The sequence below is a fragment of the Eucyclogobius newberryi genome, unplaced genomic scaffold (genome assembly GCF_026437365.1).
Source record: "Eucyclogobius newberryi isolate DKJ021-1_F unplaced genomic scaffold, fEucNew1.0.hap1 SCAF_2, whole genome shotgun sequence".
In the NCBI taxonomy this organism is placed as follows: domain Eukaryota; kingdom Metazoa; phylum Chordata; class Actinopteri; order Gobiiformes; family Gobiidae; genus Eucyclogobius; species Eucyclogobius newberryi.
The window spans coordinates 1,664,576-1,680,396 of NW_027315834.1; the positions used below are offsets into that span (position 1 = coordinate 1,664,576).

The 15,821-nt window shown below is 50.0% G+C and overlaps 1 protein-coding gene across 1 annotated transcript in view; it reads left to right on the plus strand.

The window, feature by feature from the left end:
- Window positions 1–283: 283 nt before the first annotated feature.
- The window catches only part of shroom3 (shroom family member 3), a 47,233-nt gene continuing 31,695 nt past the window's right edge, over window positions 284–15,821 (plus strand). The window contains exons 1-8 of the mRNA XM_072455278.1: window positions 284–625; window positions 688–907; window positions 1,279–1,432; window positions 1,781–1,833; window positions 2,325–2,538; window positions 2,603–2,722; window positions 2,771–2,963; window positions 13,135–13,220. Of these exons, the coding sequence (XP_072311379.1) occupies window positions 284–625; window positions 688–907; window positions 1,279–1,432; window positions 1,781–1,833; window positions 2,325–2,538; window positions 2,603–2,722; window positions 2,771–2,963; window positions 13,135–13,220 (1,382 nt within the window). The remainder of the gene's footprint in view (window positions 626–687; window positions 908–1,278; window positions 1,433–1,780; window positions 1,834–2,324; window positions 2,539–2,602; window positions 2,723–2,770; window positions 2,964–13,134; window positions 13,221–15,821) is intronic.

Here is a 15,821-nt window from a genome sequence, read left to right on the forward strand (position 1 = left end):
GTCATGTGTGTGTCGTGTGTGTGTCGTGTGTGTGTCGTGTGTGTGTCATGTGTGTGTCGTGTGTGTGTCGTGTGTGTGTCATGTGTGTGTCATGTTTGTGTCGTGGCTCCAGGCGCAGAGACTCTCGTCCTCACTCGTGGCACTTCACTAAACTGGGAGACGGTTCGTCCGAGTCTGTGGACAGAGTGGACAGAGTGGACAGAGTGAGCAGCGTCCACGGCAGGTCTGGACACACTTTAGATCTTCAGCGTCGCGCTCGGTGCTGCACGAGGTCAAAGGTCAAATGTTTGTCTCACCAGTGCCACGGAGCTGCTCTCGGACCCTGGAGGAGTCCGATGGAGCCTGGAGAGCCTGGAGTCTGCACAAGGAGGCCCTCCTGGGTCTGCACACGGAGGCCCTCCTGGGTCTGCACACGGGGGCCCTCCTGGGTCTGCACACGGGGGCCCTCCTCCTGGGTCTGCACACGGGGGCCCTCCTGGGTCTGCACACGGGGGCCCTCCTGGGTCTGCACACGGGGGCCCTCCTCCTGGGTCTGCACACGGGGGCCCTCCTCCTGGGTCTGCACACGGGGGCCCTCCTCCTGGGTCTGCACACGGGGGCCCTCCTCCTGGGTCTGCACACGGGGGCCCGCGCAGCTCCTCGTCCTTCAGGTTCTTACACATCTCGTCGCTTCTGTCTGAACACGAGCGTTTACGCCTCGTTCTTCTCCACAGCAAGAGAGACTCCGCCCACTCGTCTTCTTCCACCAGCCTCAGTTTCCCAGAAGGCCTTGCTGTGGGCAGTGGGCGGTCCTTCTCTTTGGAGAGCGTCCAGCGGGCGTCTGACCTGGGGAGTGTCCACTGTGGGCCTCACAGTTTAGCTTTGGAGCGCGACGCCCAAGGCCGGGTCCAACTGAGGGAGCGGCCAGGTAACGTCCGATAGGTTCAGTGTCCTTAACCTACAGACCCACTAACCTACTGACCCCCCGACCTAATGACCCCCCGACCTACTGATCCACTGACCTACTGACCCACTGACCCACTAACCTACTGACCCACTGACCCACTGACTTACTGACCCCCCGACCTAATGACCCCCCGACCTACTGACCCACAGACCCACAGACCTACTGACCCACAGACCCACTGACCCACTGACCTACTGACCTACTGACCCACTGACCTACTGACCCACAGACCTACTGACCCACAGACCTACCGACCTACTGACCCCCCCACAAACATGCACGACACAAAACAGTTCTAAAGAGCTCAATATGTGACGTGTGTCTCTGAGCAGCGGGCGGAGTCTGTTGCCATGGCGCCGGTGAAAACAGACTGTTGAACCGCCACAGTCTGGGGCCCATATGGAGTTCCTGTGAGAGCCTGAAGGGGGCGCCAGCTCCTCAGCGGCGCAGTGAGACGTCACAAGAGCGTCCCAACTCCTGGTCCAGGTAACACACACACACACACACACACACACACACACACACACACACACACACACACACACACACACACACACACATACACACACACACACACACACACACACACACATACACATACACACACACACACACACACACACACACACACACACACACACACATACACATACACATACACACATACACACATACACACACACATACACACACACACACACACACACACACACACACACACACACACACACACACACACACATACACACACACACACACATACACATACACATACACATACACACACACACACACACACACACACATGTTTTACCATGTTTTTCGTGCTCTCAGGTGTCAGCAGAAAGGATCCTGGTCTCTCTCCAGCAGCTCAGCGCCATTAGCAGGTGCACCACCTACAGACCACCTACAGACCACCTACAGACCACCTACAGACCACCTACAGACCACCCACAGACCACCTACAGACCACCTACAGACCACCCACAGACCACCCACAGACCCACAGACCCACCACAGACCCACCACAGACCCACCACAGACTCTAAGACCCACCACAGACCCTCCACAGACCCTCCACAGACCCACCACAGACTCTAAGACCCACCACAGACCCACCACAGACCCACCACAGACCCACCACAGACCCTCCACAGACCCTCCACAGACTCTAAGACCCACCACAGACCCACCACAGACCCTCCACAGACCCACCACAGACCCACCACAGACCAACCACAGACCCACCACAGACCCTCCACAGACCCTCCACAGACCCTCCACAGACCCTCCACAGACCCACCACAGACCCTCCACAGACCCACCACAGACCCACAGACCCACAGACCCTCATTATCTTGTTATGTTGCCGTTAAAGGTTCCTACATCACTGAGGGGCCACTGCACACTGTGATTGAAAAGAGCCCAGAAAGCAGTCCCAGCAGCAGGCCCAGACAGGCCCAGAGTCCAGGGCCCCTCCAGGAGGCCCCCTGGCCCCCCACTCACTCTTCTGGACCCAACCTTGGACTTAAACCAGCTGCTTTTAACCGGAATGGATACTTCTCGTACCACAGAGCTGCGGAGGCAGAGAGGTAACCGGCTCATGACCTTACACCTGAGGAAAGTATCACATGTGACCTTTACGTTTCACTTTAGGTCATTCAAAGACATCCGAGATCATTTGGACACGTTCTCGTCAGCGTGCATTGGATCCCGGCCCCTGGAGCCGGCCCCTGACCCGCCTTCAACCCCGCCTCCAGCCCCGCCTCCAGCCCCGCCTCCAGCCCCGCCTCCAGCCCCGCCTCCAGCCCATCCACCGTCCAGCCAGCAGCTGTACTCGGACCAGGAACACCCCCTGACCCGCCTGGAGAAGGCTCTGGCCGGGGTGCAGAGCGGAGAGAACACTTGTCTGTCCGTCCTGGAAAAGGTGAGCCACTTCGAGCACCGAGAGTGGGCCACAAGACGACTGGGCAGCAGGCACAGGAGTGACCGGAGTGACCGGAGTGGTCCCAAGCAGGTACACGCCCCTCAGCGCACCATCACATATATTCCTCCACTCATAAACTCTCATCTCATGTGGTTGATGACTTAGTTTGGTTGGATGGACCCTGTGGTTTCCGTCCATGTTACAAGAGGAAATCTCTCCGTTTATGTCATCAATAAGCGACATGATTGAAAACTCGGAAAAACTCGGAAACCCAGAAGAGTTCAAACCCACTGTGCAAACGCGATCTGTGTCTGAGCTCTCAGTTTTGGCTTCTTCCAGTGGCGCTCGGTTAGCTTATATCCTGCTTCCGAAGAGTGCACACGCTTTCTCGCTCGCTCCGCTTGCTATCGCTGCTTTCCTTATTTATTTTGCTTTTTAATCAGTTTTTGTCTTCCAAACATTTTTGCTTTAGACTTTTTCAAGTAAACCAAGGATTTTAAGAACATTTTTCCAGTTTTAACGACATATCTGACGCCAGCGACATGTCCGGGAGAAGAAGAGAGAAAGACTGTGAACGCTGTCGGAAATATCAACAAGAAATGAATGAGCTGAAAACACGGATATTTGTTTTGGAATCTGAAAAAGTTCTTCACGATACCATTCCTGTGTCAACCGACGGTAAGAAGAGCACACTTTTTACAAGAAAAACTGCTACTTTCAACCTAAACCGCAGTGACTCTGTGTCGTTTCCAAAACTGTCTAAAAACCAGAAAGACCAGGCTGTTTCTTGGAACAAACTTGGAGCAAAGCCTAAACGATACAAAGATAACGTGAAGTCAACTAAAATACAGCTCACCAACAGATTTTTACCACTTTCAGAGATGGAATATGGACCGGCCTCCTGCTGGTGCCCAGAGTCAGGACAAAACATGGAGCGGCCTCCTGCTGGTGCCAGAGTCAGGACTAAACATGGAGCGGCCTCCTGCTGGTGCCAGAGTCAGGACTAAACATGGACCGGCCTCCTGCTGGTGCCAGAGTCAGGACTAAACATGGACCGGCCTCCTGCTGGTGCCAGAGTCAGGACTAAACATGGACCGGCCTCCTGCTGGTGCCAGAGTCAGGACTAAACATGGACCGGCCTCCTGCTGGTGCCAGAGTCAGGACTAAACATGGACCGGCCTCCTGCTGGTGCCAGAGTCAGGACTAAACATGGACCGGCCTCCTGCTGGTGCCAGAGTCAGGACTAAACATGGACCGGCCTCCTGCTGGTGCCAGAGTCAGGACAAAACATGGAGAATCTGTGTTTCAGTTTTATGCAGCTAAAATCTGGAACAGTCTTCCTGAAGATGTGAGACAGGTTCTACTCTGACAATGTTCAAATCTAAGCTAAAAACAGTTTTGTTTAGCTGCGCATATGACTGAAAGGATTTTTTCTTTGCACTCTTTTTTTTTGTTTGTGATTTTATTAGTTTAGAAAATCAGTTGGATTGATAATTTTTTATTTAGTTAATTTTATTGTATTTCTGTTTCTGTAATTTCTTTGTGATTTGAATGCATTTTTCCTGCTGTGAAGCACTTTGAATTGCCTTGTGTATGAAATGTGCTCTACAAATAAACTTGCCTTGCCTTGCCTTGCCTGGTGGTGCAGACTATAGGGGGCGCTATCTGACATGACCATGTTTTGTTTTTAAATGTCCAAAATTGAATATTTAACATTGTCTGTAAAAATACATATTTTAAATTAACATTTACAAGTAAAATATGATTTCAAAAGTTGATCATTACAGAATTCAAGCTCTTTTTTGATCAACAATAAGCAAGATTCCATCAAAAATACTTGGAAGATTCATTTCTGTTATCATATATTATTTTTTGTCAAATTATACTATCTATTAACTGATTATTACTTTATTATTATCGATCTGTCATTGGCCCTTGTTTACAGCAGTTGCATGGTAACAGTGGCTTCAGTGGGACAGGGTGTGTTCAGGGTCATGTGGGACAGAGGGACAGAGGGACAGAGGGTGTTTTCATAGTTATGTGGGACGGAGGGACAGAGGGTGTGTTCAGAGTCATGTGAGACAGAGGGACAGAGGATGTGTTCAGGGTCATGTGGGACAGAGGGACAGAGGGTGTTTTCATAGTTATGTGGGACAGAGGGACAGGGTGTTTTCATAGTTATGTGGGACGGAGGGACAGAGGGTGTGTTCAGAGTCATGTGGGACAGAGGGACAGAGGGTGTGTTCAGAGTCATGTGAGACAGAGGGACAGAGGGTGTGTTCAGGGTCATGTGGGACAGAGGGTGTTTTCATAGTCATGTGGGACAGAGGGACAGAGGGTGTTTTCATAGTTATGTGGGACGGAGGGACAGAGGGTGTGTTCAGAGTCATGTGGGACAGAGGGACAGAGGGTGTGTTCAGAGTCATGTGAGACAGAGGGACAGAGGGTGTGTTCAGGGTCATGTGGGACAGAGGGACAGAGGGTGTGTTCAGGGTCATGTGGGACAGAGGGTGTTTTCATAGTCATGTGGGACAGAGGGACAGGGTGTTTTCATAGTTATGTGGGACGGAGGGACAGAGGGTGTGTTCAGAGTCATGTGGGACAGAGGGACAGAGGGTGTGTTCAGAGTCATGTGAGACAGAGGGACAGAGGGTGTGTTCAGGGTCATGTGGGACAGAGGGTGTTTTCATAGTCATGTGGGACAGAGGGACAGAGGGTGTTTTCATAGTTATGTGGGACGGAGGGACAGAGGGTGTGTTCAGAGTCATGTGGGACAGAGGGTGTGTTCATAGTCATGTGGGACAGAGGGACAGAAGGTCAGAGGGTGTGTTCAGAGTAATGTGTGACAGAGGGACAGAGGGTGTGTTCAGAGGCTTGTGGGACAGAGGGACAGAGGGTGTGTTCAGGGTCATGTGGGACAGAGGGACAGAAGGTCAGAGGGTGTGTTCAGAGTAATGTGTGACAGAGGGACAGAGGGTGTGTTCAGAGGCTTGTGGGACAGAGGGACAGAGGGTGTGTTCAGAGGCTTGTGGGACAGAGGGACAGAGGGTGTTTTCAGAGTCAGCTGCTACTGTTCTGTACTACTAATACAGATAACAATAACAATAACAATACTTTTGCATGTTGCACTTTTCAGTGTTTGATTATTTTTAGTTTTAATCTTGAAATCATTTTCCTTCCACTTCACATTGTGAAATATGTGTTGTAGTGTCTGTGTCATGACCTCTGTAGGTGTTGTTCATGTCTGTGTCATGACCTCTGTAGGTGTTGTTCATGTCTGTGTCATGACCTCTGTAGGTGTTGTTCATGTCTGTGTCATGACCTCTGTAGGTGTTGTTCATGTCTGTGTCATGACCTCCCTGTAGGTGTTGTTCATGTCTGTGTCATGACCTCTGCAGGTGTTGTTCATGTCTGTGTCATGACCTCTGTAGGTGTTGTTCATGTCTGTGTCATGACCTCTGTAGGTGTTGTTCATGTCTGTGTCATGACCTCTGTAGGTGTTGTTCATGTCTGTGTCATGACCTCTGTAGGTGTTGTTCATGTCTGTGTCATGACCTCCCTGTAGGTGTTGTTCATGTCTGTGTCATGACCTCTGCAGGTGTTGTTCATGTCTGTGTCATGACCTCTGTAGGTGTTGTTCATGTCTGTGTCATGACCTCTGTAGGTGTTGTTCATGTCTGTGTCATGACCTCTGTAGGTGTTGTTCATGTCTGTGTCATGACCTCTGTAGGTGTTGTTCATGTCTGTGTCATGACCTCTGTAGGTGTTGTTCATGTCTGTGTCATGACCTCCCTGTAGGTGTTGTTCATGTCTGTGTCATGACCTCTGCAGGTGTTGTTCATGTCTGTGTCATGACCTCTGTAGGTGTTGTTCATGTCTGTGTCATGACCTCTGTAGGTGTTGTTCATGTCTGTGTCATGACCTCTGTAGGTGTTGTTCATGTCTGTGTCATGACCTCTGTAGGTGTTGTTCATGTCTGTGTCATGACCTCCCTGTAGGTGTTGTTCATGTCTGTGTCATGACCTCTGCAGGTGTTGTTCATGTCTGTGTCATGACCTCTGTAGGTGTTGTTCATGTCTGTGTCATGACCTCTGTAGGTGTTGTTCATGTCTGTGTCATGACCTCTGTAGGTGTTGTTCATGTCTGTCATGACCTCTGTAGGTGTTGTTCTTGTCTGTGTCATGACCTCTGCAGGTGTTGTTCATGTCTGTGTCATGACCTCTGTAGGTGTTGTTCATGTCTGTGTCATGACCTCTGTAGGTGTTGTTCATGTCTGTGTCATGACCTCTGTAGGTGTTGTTCATGTCTGTGTCATGACCTCTGTAGGTGTTGTTCATGTCTGTGTCATGACCTCTGTAGGTGTTGTTCATGTCTGTGTCATGACCTCTGTAGGTGTTGTTCATGTCTGTGTCATGACCTCTGTAGGTGTTGTTCATGTCTGTGTCATGACCTCTGTAGGTGTTGTTCATGTCTGTGTCATGACCTCTGTAGGTGTTGTTCATGTCTGTGTCATGACCTCCCTGTAGGTGTTGTTCATGTCTGTGTTATGACCTCTGTAGGTGTTGTTCATGTCTGTGTCATGACCTCTGTAGGTGTTGTTCATGTTTGTGTCATGACCTCTGTAGGTGTTGTTCATGTCTGTGTCATGACCTCTGTAGGTGTTGTTCATGTCTGTGTCATGACCTCTGTAGGTGTTGTTCATGTCTGTGTCATGACCTCTGTAGGTGTTGTTCATGTCTGTGTCATGACCTCTGTAGGTGTTGTTCATATCTGTGTCATGACCTCTGTAGGTGTTGTTCATGTCTGTGTCATGACCTCCCTGTAGGTGTTGTTCATGTCTGTGTCATGACCTCTGTAGGTGTTGTTCTTGTCTGTGTCATGACCTCTGTAGGTGTTGTTCTTGTCTGTGTCATGACCTCTGTAGGTGTTGTTCATGTCTGTGTCATGACCTCTGTAGGTGTTGTTCATGTCTGTGTCATGACCTCTGTAGGTGTTGTTCATGTCTGTGTCATGACCTCTGCAGGTGTTGTTCATGTCTGTGTCATGACCTCTGTAGGTGTTGTTCATTTCTGTGTCATGACCTCTGTAGGTGTTGTTCTTGTCTGTGCCATGACCTCTGTAGGTGTTGTTCATGTCTGTGTCATGACCTCTGTAGGTGTTGTTCATGTCTGTGTCATGACCTCTGTAGGTGTTGTTCATGTCTGTGTCATGACCTCTGTAGGTGTTGTTCTTGTCTGTGTCATGACCTCTGTAGGTGTTGTTCATGTCTGTGTCATGACCTCTGTAGGTGTTGTTCATGTCTGTGTCATGACCTCCCTGTAGGTGTTGTTCATGTCTGTGTCATGACCTCTGTAGGTGTTGTTCATGTCTGTCATGACCTCTGTAGGTGTTGTTCATGTCTGTGTCATGACCTCTGTAGGTGTTGTTCTTGTCTGTGTCATGACCTCTGCAGGTGTTGTTCATGTCTGTGTCATGACCTCTGTAGGTGTTGTTCATGTCTGTGTCATGACCTCTGTAGGTGTTGTTCATGTCTGTGTCATGACCTCTGTAGGTGTTGTTCATGTCTGTGTCATGACCTCTGTAGGTGTTGTTCATGTCTGTGTCATGACCTCTGTAGGTGTTGTTCATGTCTGTGTCATGACCTCTGTAGGTGTTGTTCATGTCTGTGTCATGACCTCTGTAGGTGTTGTTCTTGTCTGTGTCATGACCTCTGTAGGTATTGTTCATGTCTGTGTCATGACCTCTGTAGGTGTTGTTCATGTCTGTGTCATGACCTCTGTAGGTGTTGTTCATGTCTGTGTCATGACCTCTGTAGGTGTTGTTCATGTCTGTGTCATGACCTCTGTAGGTGTTGTTCATATCTGTGTCATGACCTCTGTAGGTGTTGTTCATGTCTGTGTAATGACCTCTGTAGGTGTTGTTCATGTCTGTGTCATGACCTCCCTGTAGGTGTTGTTCATGTCTGTGTCATGACCTCTGTAGGTGTTGTTCATGTCTGTGTCATGACCTCTGTAGGTGTTGTTCATGTTTGTGTCATGACCTCTGTAGGTGTTGTTCATGTCTGTGTCATGACCTCTGTAGGTGTTGTTCATGTCTGTGTCATGACACCTGTAGGTGTTGTTCATGTCTGTGTCATGACCTCTGTAGGTGTTGTTCATGTCTGTGTCATGACCTCTGTAAGTGTTGTTCATGTCTGTGTCATGACCTCTGTAGGTGTTGTTCATATCTGTGTCATGACCTCTGTAGGTGTTGTTCATGTCTGTGTCATGACCTCTCTAGGTGTTGTTCATGTGTGTGTCATGACCTCTGTAGGTGTTGTTCATGTCTGTGTCATGACCTCTGTAGGTGTTGTTCATGTCTGCGTCATGACCTCTGTAGGTGTTGTTCATGTCTGTGTCATGACCTCTGCAGGTGTTGTTCATGTCTGTGTCATGACCTCTGTAGGTGTTGTTCATGTCTGTGTCATGACCTCTGTAGGTGTTGTTCATGTCTGTGTTATGACCTCTGTAGGTGTTGTTCATGTTTGTGTCATGACCTCTGTAGGTGTTGTTCATGTCTGTGTCATGACCTCTGTAGGTGTTGTTCATATCTGTGTCATGACCTCTGTAGGTGTTGTTCATGTCTGTGTAATGACCTCTGTAGGTGTTGTTCATGTCTGTGTCATGACCTCCCTGTAGGTGTTGTTCATGTCTGTGTCATGACCTCTGTAGGTGTTGTTCATGTCTGTGTCATGACCTCTGTAGGTGTTGTTCATGTTTGTGTCATGACCTCTGTAGGTGTTGTTCATGTCTGTGTCATGACCTCTGTAGGTGTTGTTCATGTCTGTGTCATGACACCTGTAGGTGTTGTTCATGTCTGTGTCATGACCTCTGTAGGTGTTGTTCATGTCTGTGTCATGACCTCTGTAAGTGTTGTTCATGTCTGTGTCATGACCTCTGTAGGTGTTGTTCATATCTGTGTCATGACCTCTGTAGGTGTTGTTCATGTCTGTGTCATGACCTCTCTAGGTGTTGTTCATGTGTGTGTCATGACCTCTGTAGGTGTTGTTCATGTCTGTGTCATGACCTCTGTAGGTGTTGTTCATGTCTGCGTCATGACCTCTGTAGGTGTTGTTCATGTCTGTGTCATGACCTCTGTAGGTGTTGTTCATGTCTGCGTCATGACCTCTGTAGGTGTTGTTCATGTCTGTGTCATGACCTCTGTAGGTGTTGTTCATGTCTGTGTCATGACCTCCCTGTAGGTGTTGTTCATGTCTGTGTCATGACCTCTGTAGGTGTTGTTCATGTCTGTGTCATGACCTCTGTAGGTGTTGTTCCTGTCTGTGTCATGACCTCTGTAGGTGTTGTTCATGTGTGTGTCATGACCTCTGCTGGTGTTGTTCATGTCTGTGTCATGACCTCTGTAGGTGTTGTTCATGTCTGTGTCATGACCTCTGTAGGTGTTGTTCATGTCTGTGTCATGACCTCTCTAGGTGTTGTTCATGTGTGTGTCATGACCTCTGTAGGTGTTGTTCATGTCTGTGTCATGACCTCTCTAGGTGTTGTTCATGTGTGTGTCATGACCTCTGTAGGTGTTGTTCATGTCTGTGTCATGACCTCTGTAGGTGTTGTTCATGTCTGTGTCATGACCTCTGTAGGTGTTGTTCATGTCTGTGTCATGACCTCTGTAGGTGTTGTTCTTGTCTGTGTCATGACCTCTGCAGGTGTTGTTCATGTCTGTGTCATGACCTCTGTAGGTGTTGTTCATGTCTGTGTCATGACCTCTGTAGGTGTTGTTCTTGTCTGTGTCATGACCTCTGCAGGTGTTGTTCATGTCTGTGTCATGACCTCTGTAGGTGTTGTTCCTGTCTGTGTCATGACCTCTGTAGGTGTTGTTCATGTGTGTGTCATGACCTCTGTAGGTGTTGTTCATGTGTGTGTCATGACCTCTGCAGGTGTTGTTCATGTCTCTGTCATGACCTCTGCAGGTGTTGTTCATGTCTGTGTCATGACCTCTGTAGGTGTTGTTCATGTCTGTGTCATGACCTCTGTAGGTGTTGTTCATGTCTGTGTCATGACCTCTGCAGGTGTTGTTCATGTCTGTGTCATGACCTCTGTAGGTGTTGTTCATGTCTGTGTCATGACCTCTGTAGGTGTTGTTCTTGTCTGTGTCATGACCTCTGCAGGTGTTGTTCATGTCTGTGTCATGACCTCTGTAGGTGTTGTTCATGTCTGTGTCATGACCTCTGCAGGTGTTGTTCATGTCTGTGTCATGACCTCTGTAGGTGTTGTTCATGTCTGTGTCATGACCTCTGTAGGTGTTGTTCATGTCTGTGTCATGACCTCTGCAGGTGTTGTTCATGTCTGTGTCATGACCTCTGTAGGTGTTGTTCATGTCTGTGTCATGACCTCTGTAGGTGTTGTTCATGTGTGTGTCATGACCTCTGTAGGTGTTGTTCATGTCTGTGTCATGACCTCTGTAGGTGTTGTTCATGTCTGTGTCATGACCTCTGTAGGTGTTGTTCATGTCTGTGTCATGACCTCTGTAGGTGTTGTTCATGTGTGTGTCATGACCTCTGTAGGTGTTGTTCATGTCTGTGTCATGACCTCTGTAGGTGTTGTTCATGTCTGTGTCATGACCTCTGTAGGTGTTGTTCATGTCTGTGTCATGACCTCTGCAGGTGTTGTTCATGTCTGTGTCATGACCTCTGTAGGTGTTGTTCATGTCTGTGTCATGACCTCTGTAGGTGTTGTTCTTGTCTGTGTCATGACCTCTGCAGGTGTTGTTCATGTCTGTGTCATGACCTCTGTAGGTGTTGTTCATGTCTGTGTCATGACCTCTGCAGGTGTTGTTCATGTCTGTGTCATGACCTCTGTAGGTGTTGTTCATGTCTGTGTCATGACCTCTGTAGGTGTTGTTCTTGTCTGTGTCATGACCTCTGCAGGTGTTGTTCATGTCTGTGTCATGACCTCTGTAGGTGTTGTTCATGTCTGTGTCATGACCTCTGTAGGTGTTGTTCTTGTCTGTGTCATGACCTCTGCAGGTGTTGTTCATGTCTGTGTCATGACCTCTGTAGGTGTTGTTCCTGTCTGTGTCATGACCTCTGTAGGTGTTGTTCATGTGTGTGTCATGACCTCTGTAGGTGTTGTTCATGTGTGTGTCATGACCTCTGCAGGTGTTGTTCATGTCTCTGTCATGACCTCTGCAGGTGTTGTTCATGTCTGTGTCATGACCTCTGTAGGTGTTGTTCATGTCTGTGTCATGACCTCTGTAGGTGTTGTTCATGTCTGTGTCATGACCTCTGCAGGTGTTGTTCATGTCTGTGTCATGACCTCTGTAGGTGTTGTTCATGTCTGTGTCATGACCTCTGTAGGTGTTGTTCTTGTCTGTGTCATGACCTCTGCAGGTGTTGTTCATGTCTGTGTCATGACCTCTGTAGGTGTTGTTCATGTCTGTGTCATGACCTCTGTAGGTGTTGTTCATGTCTGTGTCATGACCTCTGTAGGTGTTGTTCATGTCTGTGTCATGACCTCTGCAGGTGTTGTTCATGTCTGTGTCATGACCTCTGTAGGTGTTGTTCATGTCTGTGTCATGACCTCTGTAGGTGTTGTTCATGTCTGTGTCATGACCTCTGTAGGTGTTGTTCATGTCTGTGTCATGACCTCTGTAGGTGTTGTTCATGTCTGTGTCATGACCTCTCTAGGTGTTGTTCATGTGTGTGTCATGACCTCTGTAGGTGTTGTTCATGTCTGTGTCATGACCTCTGTAGGTGTTGTTCATGTCTGTGTCATGACCTCTGTAGGTGTTGTTCATGTCTGTGTCATGACCTCTGCAGGTGTTGTTCATGTCTGTGTCATGACCTCTGTAGGTGTTGTTCATGTCTGTGTCATGACCTCTGTAGGTGTTGTTCTTGTCTGTGTCATGACCTCTGCAGGTGTTGTTCATGTCTGTGTCATGACCTCTGTAGGTGTTGTTCATGTCTGTGTCATGACCTCTGCAGGTGTTGTTCATGTCTGTGTCATGACCTCTGTAGGTGTTGTTCATGTCTGTGTCATGACCTCTGTAGGTGTTGTTCTTGTCTGTGTCATGACCTCTGTAGGTGTTGTTCATGTCTGTGTCATGACCTCTGCAGGTGTTGTTCATGTCTGTGTCATGACCTCTGTAGGTGTTGTTCATGTCTGTGTCATGACCTCTGTAGGTGTTACATGGAGCAGAAGATGTGCCTGAGAGGAGCAGCAGAGCCTGTGTTACCCTGAGCCATGGAGGAGGCCCTCGGGAGCAGAACAATGGAGGAGGCCCTCGGGAGCAGAACAATGGAGGAGGCCCTCGGGAGCAGAACAATGGAGGAGGCCCTCGGGAGCAGAACAGGTCTGTCACACAGATGTAGTAGTGGGAAAAAGTACTTTATTTTCTTACTTAAGTAAAAGTACAGCCACAGCGACACAGAAAAAACCTTAACCTGATCTGAGTTTACTCCATTTTTAGTTCTTTTTTATACTTGAAATTGACCAATAATAATAAGAATTATAGCCGCAAGCGGTGATAATTGGCACTTGCCACGCCAAAAGAGGAGGCGGAGCTAATGCCTCCAATGGAGCTTTTACCACAGCCACAGCTGAACCATGACGTCTTCTTTGCTTTACATATGAATAGAAAAGTCTGTGACTCTAGAATAAAAATGTTGAGAACTTTTGATGGTCCTGAAGATGAATCTCACCGATAATATAATACATCCATGAGTCTCACCACATTTCAGGTGAAACTCCTCCCAGAACGCCCTGGGGGAGGAGTCTGGGGGAGGAGTTTGTAAAAGTACGACGTTTGGAAAAACTCCTGAGTCATCCATCCATCCATTTTCTGCCGCTTTATCCGGGGCCGGGTCGCGGGGGCAGCAGTCTGAGCAGGGACTCCCAGACTTCCTCCTCCCCAGACACTTCCTCTAACTCCTCCGGGGGGATCCCGAGGCGTTCCCAGGCCAGCCGAGAGACATAGTCTCTCCAGCGTGTCCTGGTTCTTCCCCGGGGCCTCTTCCCGGTGGGACATGCCCGGAACACCTCCCGAGGGAGGCGCCCAGGAGGCTCCGGAACAGATGCCCGAGCCACCTCAGCTGGAGGAGCAGCGGCTCACCCTATCTCTAAGGGAGCGCCCAGCCACACGGCGGAGGAAACTCATTTCGACCGCTTGTATCCGCGATCTTGTTCTTTCGGTCACTACCCAAAGCTCATGACCATAGGTGAGGTCAGAACGTAGACCGACCGGTAAATAGAGAGCTTTGCCTTTCGGCTCAGCTCCCTCTTCACCACAACAGTCGATGCAGCGACTGCATCACTGCAGCCGCTGCACCGATCCAACTGTCGATCTCACGCTCCATCCTTCCCTCACTCGTGAACAAGACCCCGAGATACTTGAACTCCTCCACTTGGGGCAAGGACACCCCACCCACCTGAAGAAGGCAAGGACCCCCCACCCACCTGGAGAGGGCAAGCCACCTTTTTCCGGTCGAGAACCATTGCCTCGGATTTGGAGCTGATTCTCATCCCAGCCGCTTCACACTCGGCTGCAAACCGTCCCAGTGCAGCTGCAGGTCCGGGTTTGATGGAGCCATCAGGACAACATTGTCTGCAAACAGCAGAGATGGAATCCTGTGGTCCCCAAACCGGACACTCTCAGACCCCTGACCACACCCTCTGACCCCTGACCACACTCTCCGACCCCTGACTGCGCCTAGAAATTCTGTCCATAAAAACTATGAACAGAACCGGTGACAAAGGGCAGCCCTGAGGAGTCCAACATGCACTGGGAACAGGTCTGACTTACTGCTGTGAACACAGCTCCTGCTCCGGTCATACAGGGACCGGACAGCCCTGAGCAAAGGGCCCCGGACCCCGTACTCCCGGAGCACCCCCCAAAGGACACCCCGAGGGACACGGTCAAAAACCTTCTCCAGATCCACAAAGCACATGTGGACTGGTTGGGCAAACTCCCATGAACCCTCGAGCACCCGATGGAGGGTATAGAGCTGGTCCAGTGTTCCACGACCGGGACCAAAACCGCTCTGCTCCTCCTGAATCCGAGGTTCGACTATCGGTCGGATTCTCCTCTCCAGGACCTGGAATAGACCTTACCCGGGAGGCTGAGGAGTGTGATCCCTCTGTAGTTGGAACACACCCTCCGGTCCCCCTTCTTGAACAGAGGGACCACCACCCCGGTCTGCCAGTCCAGAGGCACGATCCCCGACCGCCACGCGATGTTGCAGAGACGTGTCAACCAAGACAGTCCTACAACATCCAAATACTTTAGGTACTCAGGGCGGATCTCATCCACCCCCGGAGCCACCGAGGAGTTTGCCAACAACCTCAGTGACTTCAGCTTGGGTGATGGATGAGCCAGCCTCCGAGTCCCCGGTCTCTACTTCCTCTTCGGAAGACGTGACTGAGGGATTAAGGAGATCCTCAAAGTATTCCTTCCATTGTCCGACGACATCCCCAGTCGAGGTCAGCAGGCCTCCACCTGCACCGTAAACGGTGTTGATGAGGCACTGCTTCCCCCTCCTGAGGCGCCGGACGGTTTGCCAGAATTTCTTTGGGGCCGACCGATAGTCCTCCTCCATGGCCTCCCCGAACTCCTCCCAGGCCCGGGTTTTTGCCTCTGCGACAACACGAGTCGCGGCTCGCTTGGCCTGCCGGTACCTGTCGATGACCTCCGGAGACCCACAAGCCAGAGTGGCCTGATAGGCCTCCTTCTTCAGCCTGATGACATCCCTTACTTCCGGTGTCCACCACCGGGTTCGGGGGCCACCACGACAGACACCGGAGACCTTGTGACCACAGCTCCGAGCAGCCGCATCAACAATGGAGGCGGAGAACATGGTCCACTCGGACTCAATGTCCCCAACCTCCCCCGGGACATGGGAGAAGCTCTCCCGGAGGTGCAAGTTGAATACCCTACTGACAGAGGGCTCCACTAGAC